This window comes from Halichondria panicea, chromosome 9, assembly GCF_963675165.1.
Source record: "Halichondria panicea chromosome 9, odHalPani1.1, whole genome shotgun sequence".
Lineage (NCBI taxonomy): Eukaryota > Metazoa > Porifera > Demospongiae > Suberitida > Halichondriidae > Halichondria > Halichondria panicea.
The window spans coordinates 1,964,645-1,982,847 of record NC_087385.1 but is presented as its reverse complement, the minus strand read 5'-3'; the positions used below and the strand labels follow the sequence as shown (position 1 = coordinate 1,982,847).

Below are 18,203 nucleotides of genomic sequence, written 5' to 3'. Positions count from 1 at the left end.
AGCTTTGGGAACGGTATTACTGGTGAGAGATGCACTGAGGTTAAGATCACAGTAAAGTCCATAGTCTCTTGACTACGGATCTGTAGCACTTTGTCAACGTCACTTACCCATGCATGCACCCTTAATTTATATAGTAATTATATATAAGCCATTATTTTAGACCTGTCGCCCGGCCTACGAGCATATTTATTGCTCATTCTCATTGTATATGTCGGTCTTGAATCAGTGACAGCAGAGCCTGCATCGAGAGACACAGTGCATGTGCTTGGTTATATAAGATCAGTTAAGATTTCTTTCACAAACATAGTTCCTTAGAAGATTATGCATGTAGAAGCATCTGTGATGATGCAGTATAATTCTCGTTGATAATTTTTATTGAAATTAAAGACTAATATATAGGTACAATGCATGAGACTTGGAGACTAGACTAGTAGAGGTGCGTTTTGAAAAAATAGATGGTGCAATTTTGTTTATTGAGGTGCATTTTGTAGAGAGCTGTTTTTCAGTGTGGTGGATTTTTTTTAGAGAGGTGCGTTTTGTAGAGTGCATTTTTCAGAGAGATGCATTTTTCAGCTAGTGAGGTAGATTTTTCAGAGAGGTACACTTTTCAGAGAGGATTTTTCAGAGAGCGTATGCTTGTGTGGCGGAGGTAAAAGAGAAGAAACGTTACTTCCTTCTCTACTGATAGTCCTAAAAGTAGATTTCTTTTTGATCTCAAAATATACTGCATTTACACACAGTGCAAGCAAGAGTGCATAAGAAGAGAAGAATGTCGAACTACTGATACTTCTACACAAACACTGTGCACAAAGTAACGTGACATCCTGTCAATAGCACGTGAGCAACTCGCAATTGATGACGTTTGCGCAAAATTACGCAACGCACAGAAGTTATTAATAGTGAGTAAAGAGTGCAAGTGAAGAGGATCAACTCGACTATTGTCTCTATTTAGATGATTTTTGTAAAGAGATCGTCTCCTATCAGTGTGCAGTGAGCAGCTCCATGAACTCTGAACGTTGAACGCGAACAACTAGCTAGAATTGTTCGATTACCACACCCCTAAAAACGTCACGGTTAAAGGAGATTACTAGTAAGTTTACAATACTTTATCACGTGCGAGTCATTTTACTTTGTGCATAGTGTTTGTGATGTAAAAGTATCAGTAGTTTGACACTCTTCTCTTCTTGTGCACTCTTGGCGCAAGTGCATATAATCCGGATTCCCAGTGCATTAGTAATAGATAATGCAGTGCAATGTATGGTAGTCATGCAACATGTATGCCATGTATAGAGCACTGGATTGCTTTGATCTGCCCACTCACTGGGCAACAAGTGGTTTCTATGCTGGTTTCTATATGCAGAACCTGGTTTTCAAGGCAACATTAATTAGTTATTAGATGGCAATTCGTGCCACAAGCAGTTTATTGGCCCTTGTAGTAGATAAGGATTTCGGGCCTAAAGGCCCTTGAGCAATCTACTACAGGCCAATAAACAGCTTGTAGCACTCATAGCCATGTATTACGTGTTATGCAATACTGCTCTGTAAGCATTACATAAACCGCATATTCGGTTATGAATATCGAGTGTGCCGGGCTATGCCCAGCTAGGTACAGGTGGCTTGTAGCCTCTAAGGCCTGTGAAGAGGCTAGATGGCTTGTACTATGAAACACTTATTGATTAGAAGCTGTTATCCAACCTAGTAAACACTCTTCGATCTCTGCTGTGCCGGCACTAGGTACGTATTATGTGCAGGCACTGCGTACGTATTGTGTGCATATGCTTGCACTTGACAAACCACATTTATAACTTCAACACCGTTCATTATGTGCTTTCCACAATTTTTGTTACGATAAAAGAGATGGTCCTTAAAGGGTGGAGGGAGGGCTTCAGGTTGACCACAGCCATGTACCCTAGGGTTATGAATATACACCCCTGGAGGGTACTTGGCATTAATTTGTACCCTACGGTATCCTGAGAGTTTTTGGATATTCCTTAGTCATCATAGTACAAGCATAGATCAATGCTTGTATCCTATAAATCGTACTTGAACTCTTCATCACTTGTAGTGATACTACTCGATCTGACTTGAGACATCTCTTCGCTTCAATTTAGGGTGCTAGGCAACCAAACATATTCAATACGAAACCTTACCAAGATAATTTCTGGCTTTAACATTGTCTAGTGAATTCTTTAGTACATGAGGCGTGCAATGGAAACTAATCCCACGGCAAAAAAGGGTTATATGTAATAGTTGTACCATAGATATCAAGGGTGTATTGGATTTGTACTACCTCGTGCAGTTGTATGTATTCCCCGAGGGCGTAGCCCATGGAGTACATACAACTGCACGAGGTAGTACAATAACGGGCCCGCATAATAACAATACACACGCAGATATCCATGGTACAGGTAGCTTGTACTATGAACACGTATTGCAATAAGAAGCTGTTATCCAACCAATTTACAACTAAACACTCTTTGATCTCTGCCGTGCATGCACTGTGCACATTTTGTGTGCGTGTGCTTGCACTTGACAAACCACATTTACAACCTCAGACAACCCAGTTCCAATTAGGTCGGGTAGTTTTAGTGAATCTGATTGGATACTGAAGTTCACAATGTGTGTCACAGTAGTGTTCTATAAAAGAGAGAGCCCTTTAAGGGTGGAAGGTGGGCTTTAGGCTGATCACAAGCCAATGTATCCTAGGGTACATGAATGTACTCCCTAGCAGGGTACATGGGATTTGTACCCTGGAGTATCCTGAGAGTTTCAATGGATATTCCTTAGTGTCAGAGCACATCATGGTACAAGCAAGGGCGTATGAAGAGAAGAGGGCATGCAACTCGCAATGTATACTGTGTAGTTGTCAAAAAACTGATGAGTCAGCAGGATTTAGCCAACCGCCCACACGTAAATAGGCGTGATAGTGGGCGTGAACACTGTTAAACTCGAAATTTACCGCAAAATTAATTTAGAATAGCTTAGAATTGATCAATGGCTACTTCTAGTCTAGCATTGGTCCTTCTCTTCTGCTTGTTGACCTTTATGGCTAACTCTACCCAACAGTACAGTGCTAGCTAGCTAGCTGGCTTGGTGACTATTATGGAGTAAGTGCATGTGCAATTTTAGTTCACACGCCCCTCCCATTTGCCGTAATTTGATGATTGTAGTTGCATGCCCTCTTCTCTTCATACGCCCTTGGTACAAGTATATACAATAGTATAAGGAGGTTTGCCTGGCCACCATACAAAAGACCCTATATATACACCTATCTCAGTGCTTGATTTTACATTGATGAAGGTGCACTCCTTGTAAAACTTTGGTATGAATGGTCCCGGAGGCCCCAGCTCAGGGCGACTGGTGAGTACAGCTCCTATCTCACTGCGGGGGTGCTGGTGATACAGTTGCAGGGGGCCACTGTCAGCTGTACTGTCTGAGTGAAAGTCACACTGTCTAAGGATGTTGCCCAGGTACAGCTTGAATATGTTCATGCTCACTACACCCTCAGGCATCTGTTAAACAGAGATATGGATATATACATACAACAAATCAATGGTATACATTTGACTGTAACTGTAGTATAGTCTAAGAGCATTGAGTTGCAAAAATAAACTTTGTTGCAGGTTCTGTGATGGGTCTTACAAACGAATATTGCAGGCACGAAAAAGCTATAAAAGGTACAGCTGTTAAAAATCTGTACTAATAAATACTTGTGTCCTTACTTCGGTGATTCCGGTCATCAAGCTCTGTTCTGGCTGTGTCACAAGGTGGTCAGACAAGTCAGCTGATAGACCACTACATCTTTCCTCGAGTTGACCACTCCCCCACTCCTTCTGACAGTTGGCCAGTTCCAGGAACCAACGGATATCGTCTGAGTCGTAAAGCCCTCTCTCGGGTGAGAAGAAGTGAGCGAATAGACCCTCAAAGAGCACTCTTGAGGCGTTCAGGGACATGCCCGGGGGAGAAGTGAGCACACGGACCACTGCACGTAGTCGTGGGCATTCAGTCTTCATCTGTGGCAAGAAAGAGGTATAGTAAAAAATAATTAATGCCGAGAAAGTAACACGCAGTCTGAAAGCTGTCCTACAGCTACTCAAGAATCAACGCAGTGCAGGCAGTTTCTATATATAATTCAGTATAGGCTCCTACGTTTTCTTGGGATTTGCAAAAATAATGCTTCGTTTTCGAGTTATGCCTAGTTTTACTTACATGGAATGCCATCGCAGTTTTTTCGGAAGAGTGCGTAGCAAAACCTGTATGGAGTGTTAATACTCTACTTATATAGTATAGCTACGATTAACCTTCACTAGTAAAGAGTTGACCTTATATAGCTAGTGGACAGTGCAAGTGACGTTCGCTAGTAGAGAGACGAGTGACCTTCGCTAGTATAGAGAGTACAATTAACGATAACCTTTGCTAGTGGAGAATTTAGTAAAAGCTCACCTTCTAGCTAGAAACCTTTACCTAGTTGCGTATGGAATGCTGACCTATAATTATTTGATCTTTACTATTTTATAGAGCCATTGTGGAATTCAATTCTGTCAACAATTGCAATCAACAATATTATAATAACATAACATTATAATTATATAGTTATACCTCTTCACTTCATCTAGAGCGAAAGCAAAACAACGGCGAGAGGTATTAGCACAGTGCAGCTTGCACCACTCGTAACACATGTGCACTATGATTATATAGCCACGTGTATACCATATACAGCGGGGGAAATTTTCGTGAGGTGAAAAATTTCATGTTTTTCGAGGGCAGACAGAAAATGCGAAAATTAAAACTGAGATAAACTCCCACGCACCGGAATTTGACATGCTGGTGGGTGTGGTTTCCTGGAATTAAAACACGAATATTAGAACCCACAAACATTTCTACTGAGGGCTCTGGAGCCAAATAGCAAACATTTCCCTACAATTCTACATTGTAGGTCTACAATAACATATAGTTGCTTCAATCCTTGAAGCTCCTTGAAGAAGTGGCATGCAGCTCAGTCTCAGCTATGGTCCCAGAGTCATGCACCAGAGTCACTATCGACTGATCACATGCATGTGCGCATCAAACAATTATAAACTCAAACGCTTCCGTAGGATTGGCAGTGCATGCATGGGTTTGCCTGTGTTTAGCAATATTTCACATATCTTGACCTGTGTTCAAACTGTTCTATCTCTGCAGCGAAAGGCCATCAAGAAACTGGCTGGACAGATAGCCGTCTCATGTTATTGTCATTTTAAAAATTGCACCATCACAGCACTTTGTCTGACTGACTAAGTGAGTGAGTGAGTGAGTTTCTTGGGGAGCACTTTCTCCAGGTAAGACCGAGACTGAAAACCACTCCCTTAACTGCGCTCTGGGAACTGGCAAGCTGTCGTGTTTAGAGTTGTCCTGTTGGAATGCAATCAAACAAACCACAAAATACAAGGGTGATATTGCTTCAGCCTCGAGAACAGACTGCCAGTGATGTACTTATACTTGAGGCCGATAATATTTTGTGCAGTAACAGTTAGTGCGTGGGCGGTGGCAGATAGTATTCTTGTGGAAGCGTGACATGAATTCCTCACGCACTGGGACAACTCTCAATAAGGCAGCTTGCCAGTCCGGGAGTGATTTCCAGTCTAAGTAGGACCATCTCTGAAATATTCTGTAGGGTTTCCAAACGACCACAACCTGGTTTTCTTCAGATTTGTGATCGCTTTCACGAGGTAGATGACCTCTCAGACTCTACACTTTTCTATACCTACACAATTCCGGCATCTTTAATACCTCGTGCCACTTATAATAATAGATGCATGAGCGTGGCGTCAACCGCTAGCTTTTGGAGTGCATGTGCTTCTTTTCTTCCTTTTCTTCAGCTCTCCATTCTCAGGTATGCTATAACTATTTATGCTAGATATATGCACTGTAGATATCATAGGCATATAGCACTACAGGCTCTTACAGTATGTCATAATTGGAGCGTCTTACTATGCATAGTATGCGGATTCACTATCGTCTTAACCACATTTTCTTGTGCTAAGTACATGTGAGGCTGATAATGCGTAATAATAGTGAATAATGTTAGCACTTAGCGGTTTACATATAATTATGGCAAAATTTGTACATAGCTAGACGATACAGAATCCGGGTAGTAAGATGCTCCCCTCATCTCATCCCCTCATCTGTTCCTGCTAATACTGACTAATGACACGCTATTAGCAATTATGCGTTTATTCCAGTCCTGTCTTCTCTTCTTGAACTTCTATACTGCTTCTTATGCATTGTCATGATACGTACATTAAAGGGAATCTGACTAGAAAAACACTTGCAATGTGAAATAATGAGGGATACGGTAAAGCTGACTGTGTGTGTCTGTGCCTGTGTCTGTCTGTGTGTCTGTTCCAGCTGTAACTGCTCAACGATTGTAATACGACGAAAACTAACAGCTTCTATAGGCTTCTAGCCACGTTCTCTTGGATTTCGATTCGTGGATTAGCAAACAAAAGCTTCTTTCTCGAGTTATGGCTAGTTTGACTCACATTGAAGGCTGTTTTGCAGTCTCTTCAGAATCTTCATAGCATTATCTGTTCGCACAAAGTTTCTATTCAACTTATAAGTTAGTCTTACACTAAAGCGCTAGCTTTTTGTTAGACAAGAGTCAGAAGCCCCTTCAATCACTCAGAGCATAGATATAAGAAGGGAGAGGGATGGGAAACGGAGCACGTGCGCACAATTACTTCTGTGTAATGCCAAAAATTGATCGCCTCTAGACACCCCGCCAACCCAGCGGGAAATGTTATTACTATCATTAACAGCTCCCCACTGGGACTCCTAGTCCTGTGCTGAGCCTACTGTGCATCATATAGAAGCATTGTGTATCTCACCAAGAACTTGAAAGCTTTCAAAGGCAGTTTTTTGAGTGTTGTATTATCGTTTCGGCTCTATCTAGTGGCTTTGTGTACCTTCTACAAGGAGAGGCTGTGACTACAGCCCAAAATATTAATGATTCCCTCTTTTTAAGTAGCTGGGCATTGTATACAAGTAAAATCAAAGCCACTTGGCTTTAGGTTGGTAAGTAATATTCATTTTTGTCTTACTTAGTAAGCCGGTTTTGAAAAGCAGACTTTTTGTGTACCCATTTAGATGAATGTAGGTAAATGTCTCTTTGTATTCATTGATAGTTGGTTCATCGTATCGGCACAGTAATTTACGACAGAACTTGCTACATTTCCATAATTCTCTATCGTGTCTGTGACTGTACTGGAATACTCAACGGTACAGACAGAGCTCCTCTCAAGAATTTGCCTGTCCAAGCTGCTTTTTACTGCTTGGAGGGGTCTCACTAACTTGCTGCTACCTTGTTGTGACTGTTCCGCTAGCCATTGCTAATACATGGAGCTCAGTAGCTAGTTTATAGCCTAGTACTAACTAAAAGCATGGGCTGGAAGAAATAAAGAAGAAAATATTGACCGAAACGCGGATCGTCAATGCTATTTACGTAGCGTTTCCCATCCCTCTCCCTTCTTATATCTATGCTCAGAGCATAGAAAGAAAAAGATAGGCAACGCCCAGCACTTCCGTTGGATGAGGCTAGTTGCTAAAAAGGGGCGTGTAATGAGCAAAAAGGGGTGTGTGCACTCAGTAAAGATTTTAGTATGATAGCAAGCTGCATGTGCTCTTGAGGAGACACCAGATACACTTAGACATAGGCTATTAATATTTTAGAGCTGCTTATGCAAAGTGATGATGAAGTGAGCTCCAAATTAAAGGGGGGTGTCAGTACTCTCTACAAACCATAACAGGCCTGTTCCCAAGTCCTTCAAATGTCATATTATCTCTTCGATCACACAATACAGATAGAGATACTTGTGTTCCACTTTCTAATACTTAAACTGTGTCTTAGAGCACTTCAAACTATAGATTACCATGTACAGTAAGAGCAGGAGAGGTACGCAAACTTTCTGGACTTTGGACAAACGTTTCATGGTGCTGCCACTACTTCACTGCATTATGAGCTGGCAAATATGGCCATGCAGTTATAAACACACTTTAGTTCTGTGAAACGTACATGTTATAAAATTATTTCATATTGGAGATAGAGGTACACAAACTAACAATTTGGTGTTTTTTCACACAAATCAAGCTGATAAAGAAAGCTCGGCACTAACATATAGTAGCTGTAGCTATCATGCTTTGAATTTCTCTTTTAGGCCCCCTATGAGAAAAATAAGCAGATATAGGGATCGTTGTGTATACTTTCTTGAGCGCAACTCGCCTCCAACCAGAGGTGTGACGTCACCTGCATTTACCTAGCATCACGTGGGGCATTGCCTATCCATTTTTTCGTTAATCTATGCTCAGAGTGAGTGAAGGGGCGGGACTTGCGAGACTATACTGTAGTAGCCATTAATTTTGTGAACTTGACCTCTTGCAGACACACCCCTTATTTCTGTGTATGTAATGCGCATGCGCGCTCACCCCCACGTGTGATAGAATAATATCTATAGAGTCAGATCATATAGATACTATCTATGGTCAGATACTCTGGCAGGATCATCTTTTTCTTGAGGGCCTGGTAAGCTATACCATATACAATAGATATAACAATATGCATGTACACACTTATTCATGCACTCCCTATAACAACAATCGATGCATATAAATAAGTCTTTTCTTCTCAGTGAGTTTATATAGATAAGCTAACTTTAATGTAAAATTCAATATAGAAACTACTAAAACACTTGAGCGAAAGCATAACATGGCGAGAGGCATTAGCACAACGCAGCTTGTAACACTCATTGAATAATTAGCTCAGGGCTAGCAAGTATACAGTCACATGACTGAATTTGATGGATGTCATTGGCTGTAGGCAGAGGAGGTTGGTCACATATCAAAATGTTGTACGGGGGAATGTGTGTCCACGGAGACAGAGAAAAGATATACGGAAACTTGCAGAGAAAAGTAACTGCCTAACTAAGCCAAAAGGCTGCAAACGATCATAGCCTTTTATGTATTGGTATCCTAAATGATGCTAACAATAATTATTTATACTCAGTGACACTAGAAAGTGATTAGCATAGTCATACTCAAAGCATGCGCAATGAGCCTGAAGCTACGAACTTCCAGTTGTTGTTGCACTTTCCTTGTTTCTTTGACTAAGTTATAGTTAGAACATGGGCTTGAGGTATCTATGTGTTATAGTGTCCCAAAGGTCGAGGGATGAGGGACACTATAACCATAGATACCGAATGCACATGTTCTAACTGATTTAGTTCCAGGTTCCTCTGGGCTGTAGGTCACATGATCAGCAATACCTTGATCATAAATTACCTAAAGTTAATGATTTCTCACTATAACACGAGAAATATGTTTATTTATGTTGAAATGACAGAACACGCACACTAATTGGTAGGCGTGGCCACAACAAAGGAGCATGACCTACTTTTTCCTTTCTTCAGCACCTCTTTTCTAGATCTGACCCTGGGCTATAGCAGTCTACATAGACAGACAGATAGACGGAAAGACAAACACTATAATACCGTATACCTCGCCTGCGCATGGGCACAACACCGAGGCATATTAATGCCTCACTGGTGTAGAATTAAATGCTGAAGCCACTCAAAGCTCAACACAACTGGCTTACCTCCATGGTGTCGTCAAAATGCCTGGAAAACAGCGTCCTGAAGATGTGCTGTCCCTTTATGACTGCTTCCTCATCTTGGCTCAGGTCTGGGCTGATTTGCAGTGTGAGGAAGGTGGTCTGCATGATATTGAGACGTCCCTCGACTTCCTCTATCTCTTTACCCACCCCCAGTGCTGAGTAGATATTCTGCTTGAGGTTAGGCAGGGTCATCACATCTCTGGGCATAGGGAATGGAAAACATAAGTAACTCTTTGATATTAATCCGAGGCGCGTGGGTGGCCCCATAGGTTATTTCTGTGTATTTAACTCCGTTTACATACGATTTACGAATCTGGATTAAACCAATCCACATTGAACTTCATGTAAAAGGGGCCCCAATCCTAATCCTAATCTGGATTCTAATCCGGATTAGCCAACCAACCTCTTAGACAACTCATCAATGCGTGCCAAATGAACGACCGATATATCGAGGTGACCGTTCTTCAGAGAGCCGGATTAGCGAGAGTCTACTGTAGTGTGCAAATGGCCTCTAATGAGATGAAAGTTGGTGTTTAGCAGCAGAACTGCTCGTAGACTTTTCACAGGCAGCAAAACAATTCTCATGAATAGCCTTCCACGTTAAAAGTAAATTTGGAGTAGTTTTATTCTGCTGCTATAATTATATAATTATGTTCAAAATAATCTGACCTCTGCATTAGTCCTCGTAAACGATCACCTATAGCTTCTGCATTTACAGCATGAATAGCCTCCTGTTATTAGTTCCATTAACAAACCATAATAGGCAGCTGTGGCCAATACAGACTGAGAGATTTTGATTAAGATTTCAGAGAGATTCCAACTAAGATTCTGCATGAGATTCCACTAGATTCCTTTTTCAAAAATTTGTGTATGAGATTCTTGGTCATTGCGGACCCCTCGGCTTGTCAGCTGTAACTGCTCAACGGTTGCAATGCCACGAACTAACAACTTCTGTAGGCTCTAGTCACGTTCTCTAAATATTTTTTCGAGTTACTTATTGCGAATATTTTTGTATATCACAACAAGAAGTGGTTAGGAAACTGCCTATACAAGACCACACTCACTCCCCTTATATACCGTATAGCGGGTAATTTTCGGGGGGCAAAATATTCGTGGTTGAGCAATATTATTTTAGTCACTTCGTGGATAATATTTTTGTGGTTGCTGCTTGCACTGCAGGTAAAGTTAGACAAGGTCGTGGTAAAATATTTGTGGTCAGAGCTTAAACCCACAAAAACCATGAATATTTTGCCCAACGAAAATTACCCGCTTTACTTTTATATAATTCTTATTTCCTAGAATCTCTATGGAGAAGCAGATAGCTGGAGACGTAACACGTATTACATTTGTGCAACGATTGTTCTTGTGGCGGGTCATCACTATAAGAAAAGTATCATTAACGGGCCATGTGGAGCTTCACTGTGGGTCCTGTACAAAACTCTCTGAACGACTTCTTACCCCACAGTGTGAGATGAAAAGTTGAACGACTGAACAATTTTAGAAAGCAACGGTTGGCGCTTTTTAAGGATCTAATAACAGCACATAAACTACGGTACTCTGGTCCCAGTGCATATTATTAGGTGCCCTAGTTTCAACATGCACTCAAGGCTGCATGTGATTCTACTGTGTTCCTAGTCTCATCGCATGTCTGACCATGCACCACTGCTGTGACTGTACTTTTATTTTCATATAGGTTTGTTTCGTTGCCCGTGCAGTTAGTTGCTATTATATGTTTCAATTAACGTTCATAACTATACAACTTGTACAACATCGCCATGTTTGTAAGACGCCAATTCAACTGCCGAGGGTTTAGGACTACAGTACTCTTCTATAATTATAGTAAACATTGAACATAACCATATTCCAGAATTGGTGAGCCGATGTACAATGCATTTATTACAATGCAATATACGCACTATAATTATATTAGGATCGTGGTTTTAGTTCACTGGTGTTAAAAATTAAGTAATTGGCCCAAAAACTAGCACAACTATACTACTATATACATTCCAGTAATAAATGCAGGAGTACATGCATGAGTAGCTGTACATTAGTACTAAATAATAACTACCTGTACACATTGTGCCAGATCCTCATGCTGTCATTTGCATCTATTTGTGACTTCTCTTTGGTATAGAGGAAGCCCGCCAGAGCGTCAAAGAGAGTGGTAACCACAAACGTAGCGAGATGCTCTGGTGAGCCGAAAGGGAGTTGGTTTTGTTGGACGATGGAGAGGAGCTTGCGTGAGGGGGAAACTGGCGTGACGGGTGTGAGGACGCTGGCCTGTATGCTGGGCGTGTCTTTATGGAGCTGTGTGTGTGTGTGGTGTGTGTGTGTCAGAAAAATGTAGAGTATAGTTCTGAGATTCCTAAATGGCTGCTATCTCATTGTGACTTTGAAATACAGTGCAGCTGCATGAGCCTCGATTATCTGAACCTTGATCAATTTAAGATGAGAAAATTGGCGAATTTAATGATATTCATAGCAAACACTAGTCTTCTCCCCAGGCCGATTTAAAAATAGGCCTGGGATAGATTGTATCTGGGTGTATAGCGGATAGTAAACAGTCTAGGAAAGAAGCCGTAAATGTCAATGTAACTTTCACTGAAAATACAGCCAAAAAGTCCAAGGTCGCCCAGATTACGATCTTCTCCAGGTTTACTTAGCCTTTGACCTAGCGCTCCATTAGAGAAAAATCAATGACAAGGGTGAGCAATCGCCTATACTTGCACATGCGGATTAGAAGTGCTCACATGGTTGGAAAGCTAGTATGCGATACTGTAGCAGAAGTATCTCCGCCTTGCCTAGCAGTATATAGCTTGTCTTTGTTTTTCCTGAAGGTGGCAACTGCATGCATTATGTCTATAGACAGCGTTTGCATGCAGAGGCTCTTTGATTATGGGCATGGCTCATTCTGGTATCCAATTATTTCTGCAATTCCGAGGACATATCACCGTCACATCAGTGGTCAGGCTTAACTCAATGAATTACAATACAAGGGCATACTTCACTATAATGAGAGCCTATAAGTGAGGAGGCTTTTAATCATCCATACCTTATACAGTTTTATGAGAGGCCTGAGATTGGACGCCAACTTGGCCAGGTCCAGCTGGTACACATGGAGGAAGGCATGGAGATTGATGACCCTCTCCAAAGCCTCTAACTTATGCAGCTGGCTCATGAACGTGTACAGCATCTGCTGAGCAATGCCACCTGCCGAGTCTTCGGAGTCGAGTCGAAGCTTGTGCATGACAAAGTCAATGAAGTACCTGTTCCACAGCTCTACATCATTGGAGATTGCCTTGGCAACCAACTCCAGCACCTGCTTGCTTGTAGAGCCCTGCATAAAATGAGAAATATCATGTACAGTATGCTACTGTGTTTGACAATAAGAGAAGTCTGATTATAGAGAATATCTTCAAGGAGATATGATAGAAGCATATTTGCATGACTTTAGATCTATGTACCGTGTTACTAGCGAGCATGAAACATATGCAAACTTTGCAAGTGTTGATCAGTGTTCATCTCTTCACAAAATAAAATTGCAAAAACTTAAACCAGAACGCAATAATTGTAGTTGATCGAACATAAGTTGAACAGAGTGAACAGATGCTACCAATGATTCTGAAGAGCAGCTTTAAAAGTAAGCAAAACTAGCCATAACTCGAGAATGACGCTTTATTTTGTAAATCCACTAATCGCCATCTAAGAAAATACGACTACCGTATATCTTCTAATTTATCGGACACTTGTAATTACCCCGGACACTCTTTTGGGCAATTTTCGTTGTTCTAATACAACGGACACTCCAGTACTTCAATATTACATTTGTTCTAAATATCTGAACAATACTATGAAAAGTTGAGTTACCATTCATAAACGGCAAGTAAGACTTAGAGTGCTCCACAAGAATGCAGATAGTATATGGCTGCAATAATTGCACACGCAATGTTTACAATCACTGCGTGCACGTTATATCTCATTAGTTGTGGCTGCGCTCGCATGTACATTGTACTACCGCAATATCATTTGGGGGTGTGGCTTTCTTTTGCGAGGTATTTAGCCATTATCGTAGAGGGTAAGCGTTAAAACGTTCGATCTGGAGTTCCACGTGCAGGATTGGGCGTATATTAACCCATGATGTCATGTTAACAAAATTACAGAGAGTTTTGATCCATAATAATTATTATGGTCTAGATTTTTCTAAACTGGGTGTGTCACAGCAAAAAAGTCTACAACACAGGATGTTTCTAAAAAAACGTTTTGTAATATTGAAAAGATTTCAAACAGCATAAAATTGTATAAAAATCAAGTACTAGTGGTTTTCTAGGCGGAACCATTTTTAGCTATTCACTAAAAATGGCTTGCTGTACCTCTTCTGGGTGATATTTCTTCTTGATTCTTGAGGTAGGCACTAGTAGGATAGTGCTTTTAAGTATAGTGAAGGACCCATGTCTCTACTGGCAGCAGTTTCATAGTTAGTTTTCCTTAGCAACAGTGTGTGGGCGTAGGTGGGCCAGCACCCTTAAGTAGCTAGTTTTAGATAGCTGCACTATTTAGTCGTACCCTGTTCTATTAAACTTAGCTAGCTCGCATGCAGCTGCTTGCTTGTTCTAATTATTCCGGACACTTCGCATGCTCTATAAAAATCTGTTCCAATTATACCCGGACAATTTCAAAATAATTATTTTTTGCTGTCCAAGATATACGGTATATAGAAAAGCCTCTTTTAAAAATAGGCCTGGGATAGATTGTATCTGGGTGTATATCGGATAGTAAACAGTCAGTTACAGCTGTAACACTCTACACACACACTGACACATACACAACACTACCGTATATCTTGCCTACGCATGCAAACAACACCGAGGCATAATTATCATATCACTTCTCTGCATGGGAGTAAAGTGTATCTGAACAAGTTTTGAAATCCTGAATGAAATCTTGAGCGAGACTAGAACCATGCCGAAGGACGTGGTCTCCAATGATTCAAGCTTACTCTGTGTAGTTTTTAGGCCTTAGCCGCTAGATATTCTTTCAACACATTACGGAGGATATGCAGATATGTGAACTTTTCATGAGATAATTATAATTATAACTAATTATAACATCTATCTATACTTGTGACACAGTTCCAGACCTCAGCCAAAAACCGTTGGTCTTTTCTCCACCTAACCGAACCCATGCACTATTAACATTTTTTGGCTGTTCTATGAATCACCACAAACTCACCACCTTACATGTATGCTGCCATGGATTATTCATTCACCTGGTATCAGCACCATTTTTCTTAGTAATAAAACATTAATTACAAATACTCTCTAGACTGGATGCACTGTACATTTGCAATGTAAAACAATTTCTAGGATTGGCCGGGGAAACACCAAAAAGCGTGGAAACAAGGGATCCGGCGAGAGCATAACTCCAATCCGTCATAACGTAATTCACATGTACATTTTCGGCAAAATGTTGGACCTGGAACACAGTCTACAACTATAGTATTATGTTCATGACGTTATAACGGATTGGAGTTATGATCTCTGGATTCCTTGTTTCCCCCGGCAAATTTTAGCTTTTTGGTGCCCCCCCTCCCGGCCAATCTCCTAGCAAGTTTAATTTTTTGCTGTGTAACTTTACACCTATATACCTACAATAATATTATATATAGCTTTTGCTACAACACTGCATATGTGAGCTTCAATTTCACACTTTCAATACACATACATGCAGTGCAGTGAATTAACCGATTTTCATCACTCACCTCAATTTTCTCAGTGAGTGTGTTGGAGATGGCTTGCTGTAGAGTGCTCAGAATATCCTGATGGCTCACAGCATGATCGTCAGGGGGTGTGGTTATGTCACTGAGTATGTCCAGTTTCACGTTAGCCTCTTTCCTACTCTGCTCAACAACCTTCTCCATAGTATCGCAAACAGTTTGAAAGAAAGGAAACTTTGGTGTGTAAACCAGTGGCTGTAGTTGTGGCTTTAGTTGTGGCAGGCTATCGCTGAGTAGAGATAATTTTGGAGTCGGGAATACTTTCAGGATCTTGAGGAACAGGTCTTGAACAGTTTCAGAGCAATCGGCATCAAAAATGATGTCAATGTTGTAGTTTTCGTTAATTTTTGAAACCATATATACAAGGAAATCGAAAAAAAGACTCTTTACGTTTGTTTGAATCGACTCGGTTATGTTGAGGGTGGATTCTCTGTTTCTTGAGAAAATAGCTGCCTTCTCCAGGTGTTCGGCCATGAAATCTGGTTTCCAATAAGCTCGGAACTTTTCACAAAGCATTCGACCGACCGTGATCCCGTCACGTCCTTTCTTTAACAGGAGCTCATTGAGAGCTTTAGAACGTTCTAGACCATTCATTGTGGAATTGAAAGAACTATTTTGTCTCGAGCCAAAGAACACGCGTGCAGCTAGTACCGATATAGACTGTGGCAAGATACCAAGTAGTGTTTTCAGCAGAGTGTCTTCTTCCAGTTGAGAGGATTGGTTAGGGAAACAGCACTGCCAAAACCAGTCTCTAATGTCAACGACTCCTTGTACGGCGCTGTGAGCAATGGTATCCATGTAAAAGTGGTCCCATCCCTTCAGGAAGAGTGAGGGATAGCAAATTTGGTAAAACTGGGAGGGTGGAAAGTGAAGTAGCATCACAAATATCTTGGTCGTCTGTTTAGTTGATAGAGTTTCGGCTTCTTCAATCATGATCCGAACGTGATTCACAATCTCTTTAGTGGTCTCGTGCATGTTCACTACGAGTAAGCACACTTCGGCTGTTTCGGAGTGTAAGAAATTTCTAATAAAGTCCTGAATAGTTGTCTGAGAGAGAATACTTGATAGTTTGTACATCACAAGTTTGTTGGTTTCCGAGAAGACAAATTTCTCAAGTAGGTCACGAACTATGGACTCCAATTCAATCCCAAAATACGAGCAGGGAAACTCAGCCGGCAGCTGGTGGATAAGGGGGGAGGACCGGGTGTAGCAGAGGACTTTGGTAGCACTGCAACATGTCGGAAGGTCCCTGAAGAACATGTTAAAATGTGTTGCAAGAGATATATAGAATGTACTATATAAGTATATTATGTTTACCGTATAGCGCAGAAACTTTGAGGCACTTAACTTTCGTGGAATTGCCGCCAAAAACTTTTGTTGAATAAAGTTTGCGCTATATACGCGGTATATCAATGACGTTGCGTCCGTCGTTAGCTATGTTCGTGGAATAATTTTCGTGGAGGTTTGTGCTAACTCCCAAAAAAGGGAAAATTAAATGCCTTGAAATTTTTGCGCTATATATACGGTACGTCCCAAAAGTGCACACTGTGCTCAGTCTGTTAACGTGTGTAAAATGTGCCCAGAAGCTGAGCTGGTCATATCTGGCTCAACTTTTCCAATTTTTAAGGGGCACGAATGTGTTATAGTCGTACAGAAGTTTATTAGAGGTCCATTTATAGTGAAACTTGGTTACTAATATTAGGCTAATGTCCGTCCTTAACCATAGGAATTTTGTTAACTATTACTAGACTATAGTCGCAATACTATATACGTAGTAAGATGCTCCATCCCCTCATGTGCTCCTGCTATTACTCACTGTCTAGTAGAGTCCACAGCTTGGTGGTAGCTCTCTACAAGTTTGAGCAGGCTGAAATGAGTGTGGAAATTGAGGTAGTTATTTAAGTAGGTGAATGGAATCTTGTTCCTGTGCAAAATGAACGCCTCGGAAGTCATCATCTGCATGAGCCTCTTGGTCAGGAAACGGACCAGCCACTGTTGTAGTAGTGCAATCACTAGACAGCCCTCAGGGGTAACATCCAAATGCTCCCCACGATTTGGTGACACGGCCATGTGGAGTGCATTTAGAGCCTCAGGGATGGCTTGAGAAGCTTGAGTGTGAGTCATGTTTTGCATGAGACCTTTGAACGTTGGGTCTTGGAGTACGAGCTCAAACACTGCGTCCACGTCTAGTTTGAACTCATCTATAGACAACTGCAGAGGTCAGAAGAGTGTGATACTAGGATGCATACCTTGGTATGAAATCTATAACATGGAAAGTAACAGGCCAGGTTTATAAAAGGAAACAAGAAAGTTATGGACATGTAGGTATATATAGTTTGCAAGAGGTTTGTACCATTGCTTTTTTCATGCACATCATAATTATAGGTTATTTTGAGTGAACACTCTGAACACTTAAAGGAACCCTACAAATAGAAACTCCTTTACCTTGGGTATGCAGAGGCCTGTACACTCCCTGAGGGCCTGAACAATCTCCTGGAGGATATAGAAGTGTATGTCTCGAGAGTTGTTTACCAAATTCAGCTCTCCAATCTCAGGGTAGGTGTGGTCAACAGCAGGCAGGAGAGAAAGAATGAGAGAGTTGAGTGTGTGTGGACACAATCCGTACAGACTGTCTGAGCCGGAAACAAGCTCTATGAACTCCAGGACCTGCATGTGTCATGTGGAGAGAACAATAATTAACCTGAGGTGCAGGGGAGGCCACGAGTTATGGTATAATCGTCTGGTCTATTTGTTAACTTGACCGTTGGTTTGTCTGTTTGTGGA

At 41.2% G+C, this 18,203-nt stretch overlaps 1 protein-coding gene across 3 annotated transcripts in view; it reads right to left on the bottom strand.

Moving 5' to 3' along the window:
• Positions 1-18,203, bottom strand: part of LOC135341069 (uncharacterized) — a 121,811-nt gene that overhangs the window by 37,599 nt on the left and 66,009 nt on the right. For all 3 annotated transcript variants that reach the window (XM_064537543.1, XM_064537542.1, XM_064537544.1), the window contains exons 33-40: positions 17,865-18,086; positions 17,236-17,630; positions 15,405-16,668; positions 12,699-12,983; positions 11,715-11,953; positions 9,626-9,842; positions 3,723-4,013; positions 3,291-3,512 (exon numbers count right to left, since the gene is read on the bottom strand). In XM_064537543.1, coding sequence (XP_064393613.1) covers positions 3,291-3,512; positions 3,723-4,013; positions 9,626-9,842; positions 11,715-11,953; positions 12,699-12,983; positions 15,405-16,668; positions 17,236-17,630; positions 17,865-18,086 — 3,135 coding nt within the window. The remainder of the gene's footprint in view (positions 1-3,290; positions 3,513-3,722; positions 4,014-9,625; positions 9,843-11,714; positions 11,954-12,698; positions 12,984-15,404; positions 16,669-17,235; positions 17,631-17,864; positions 18,087-18,203) is intronic.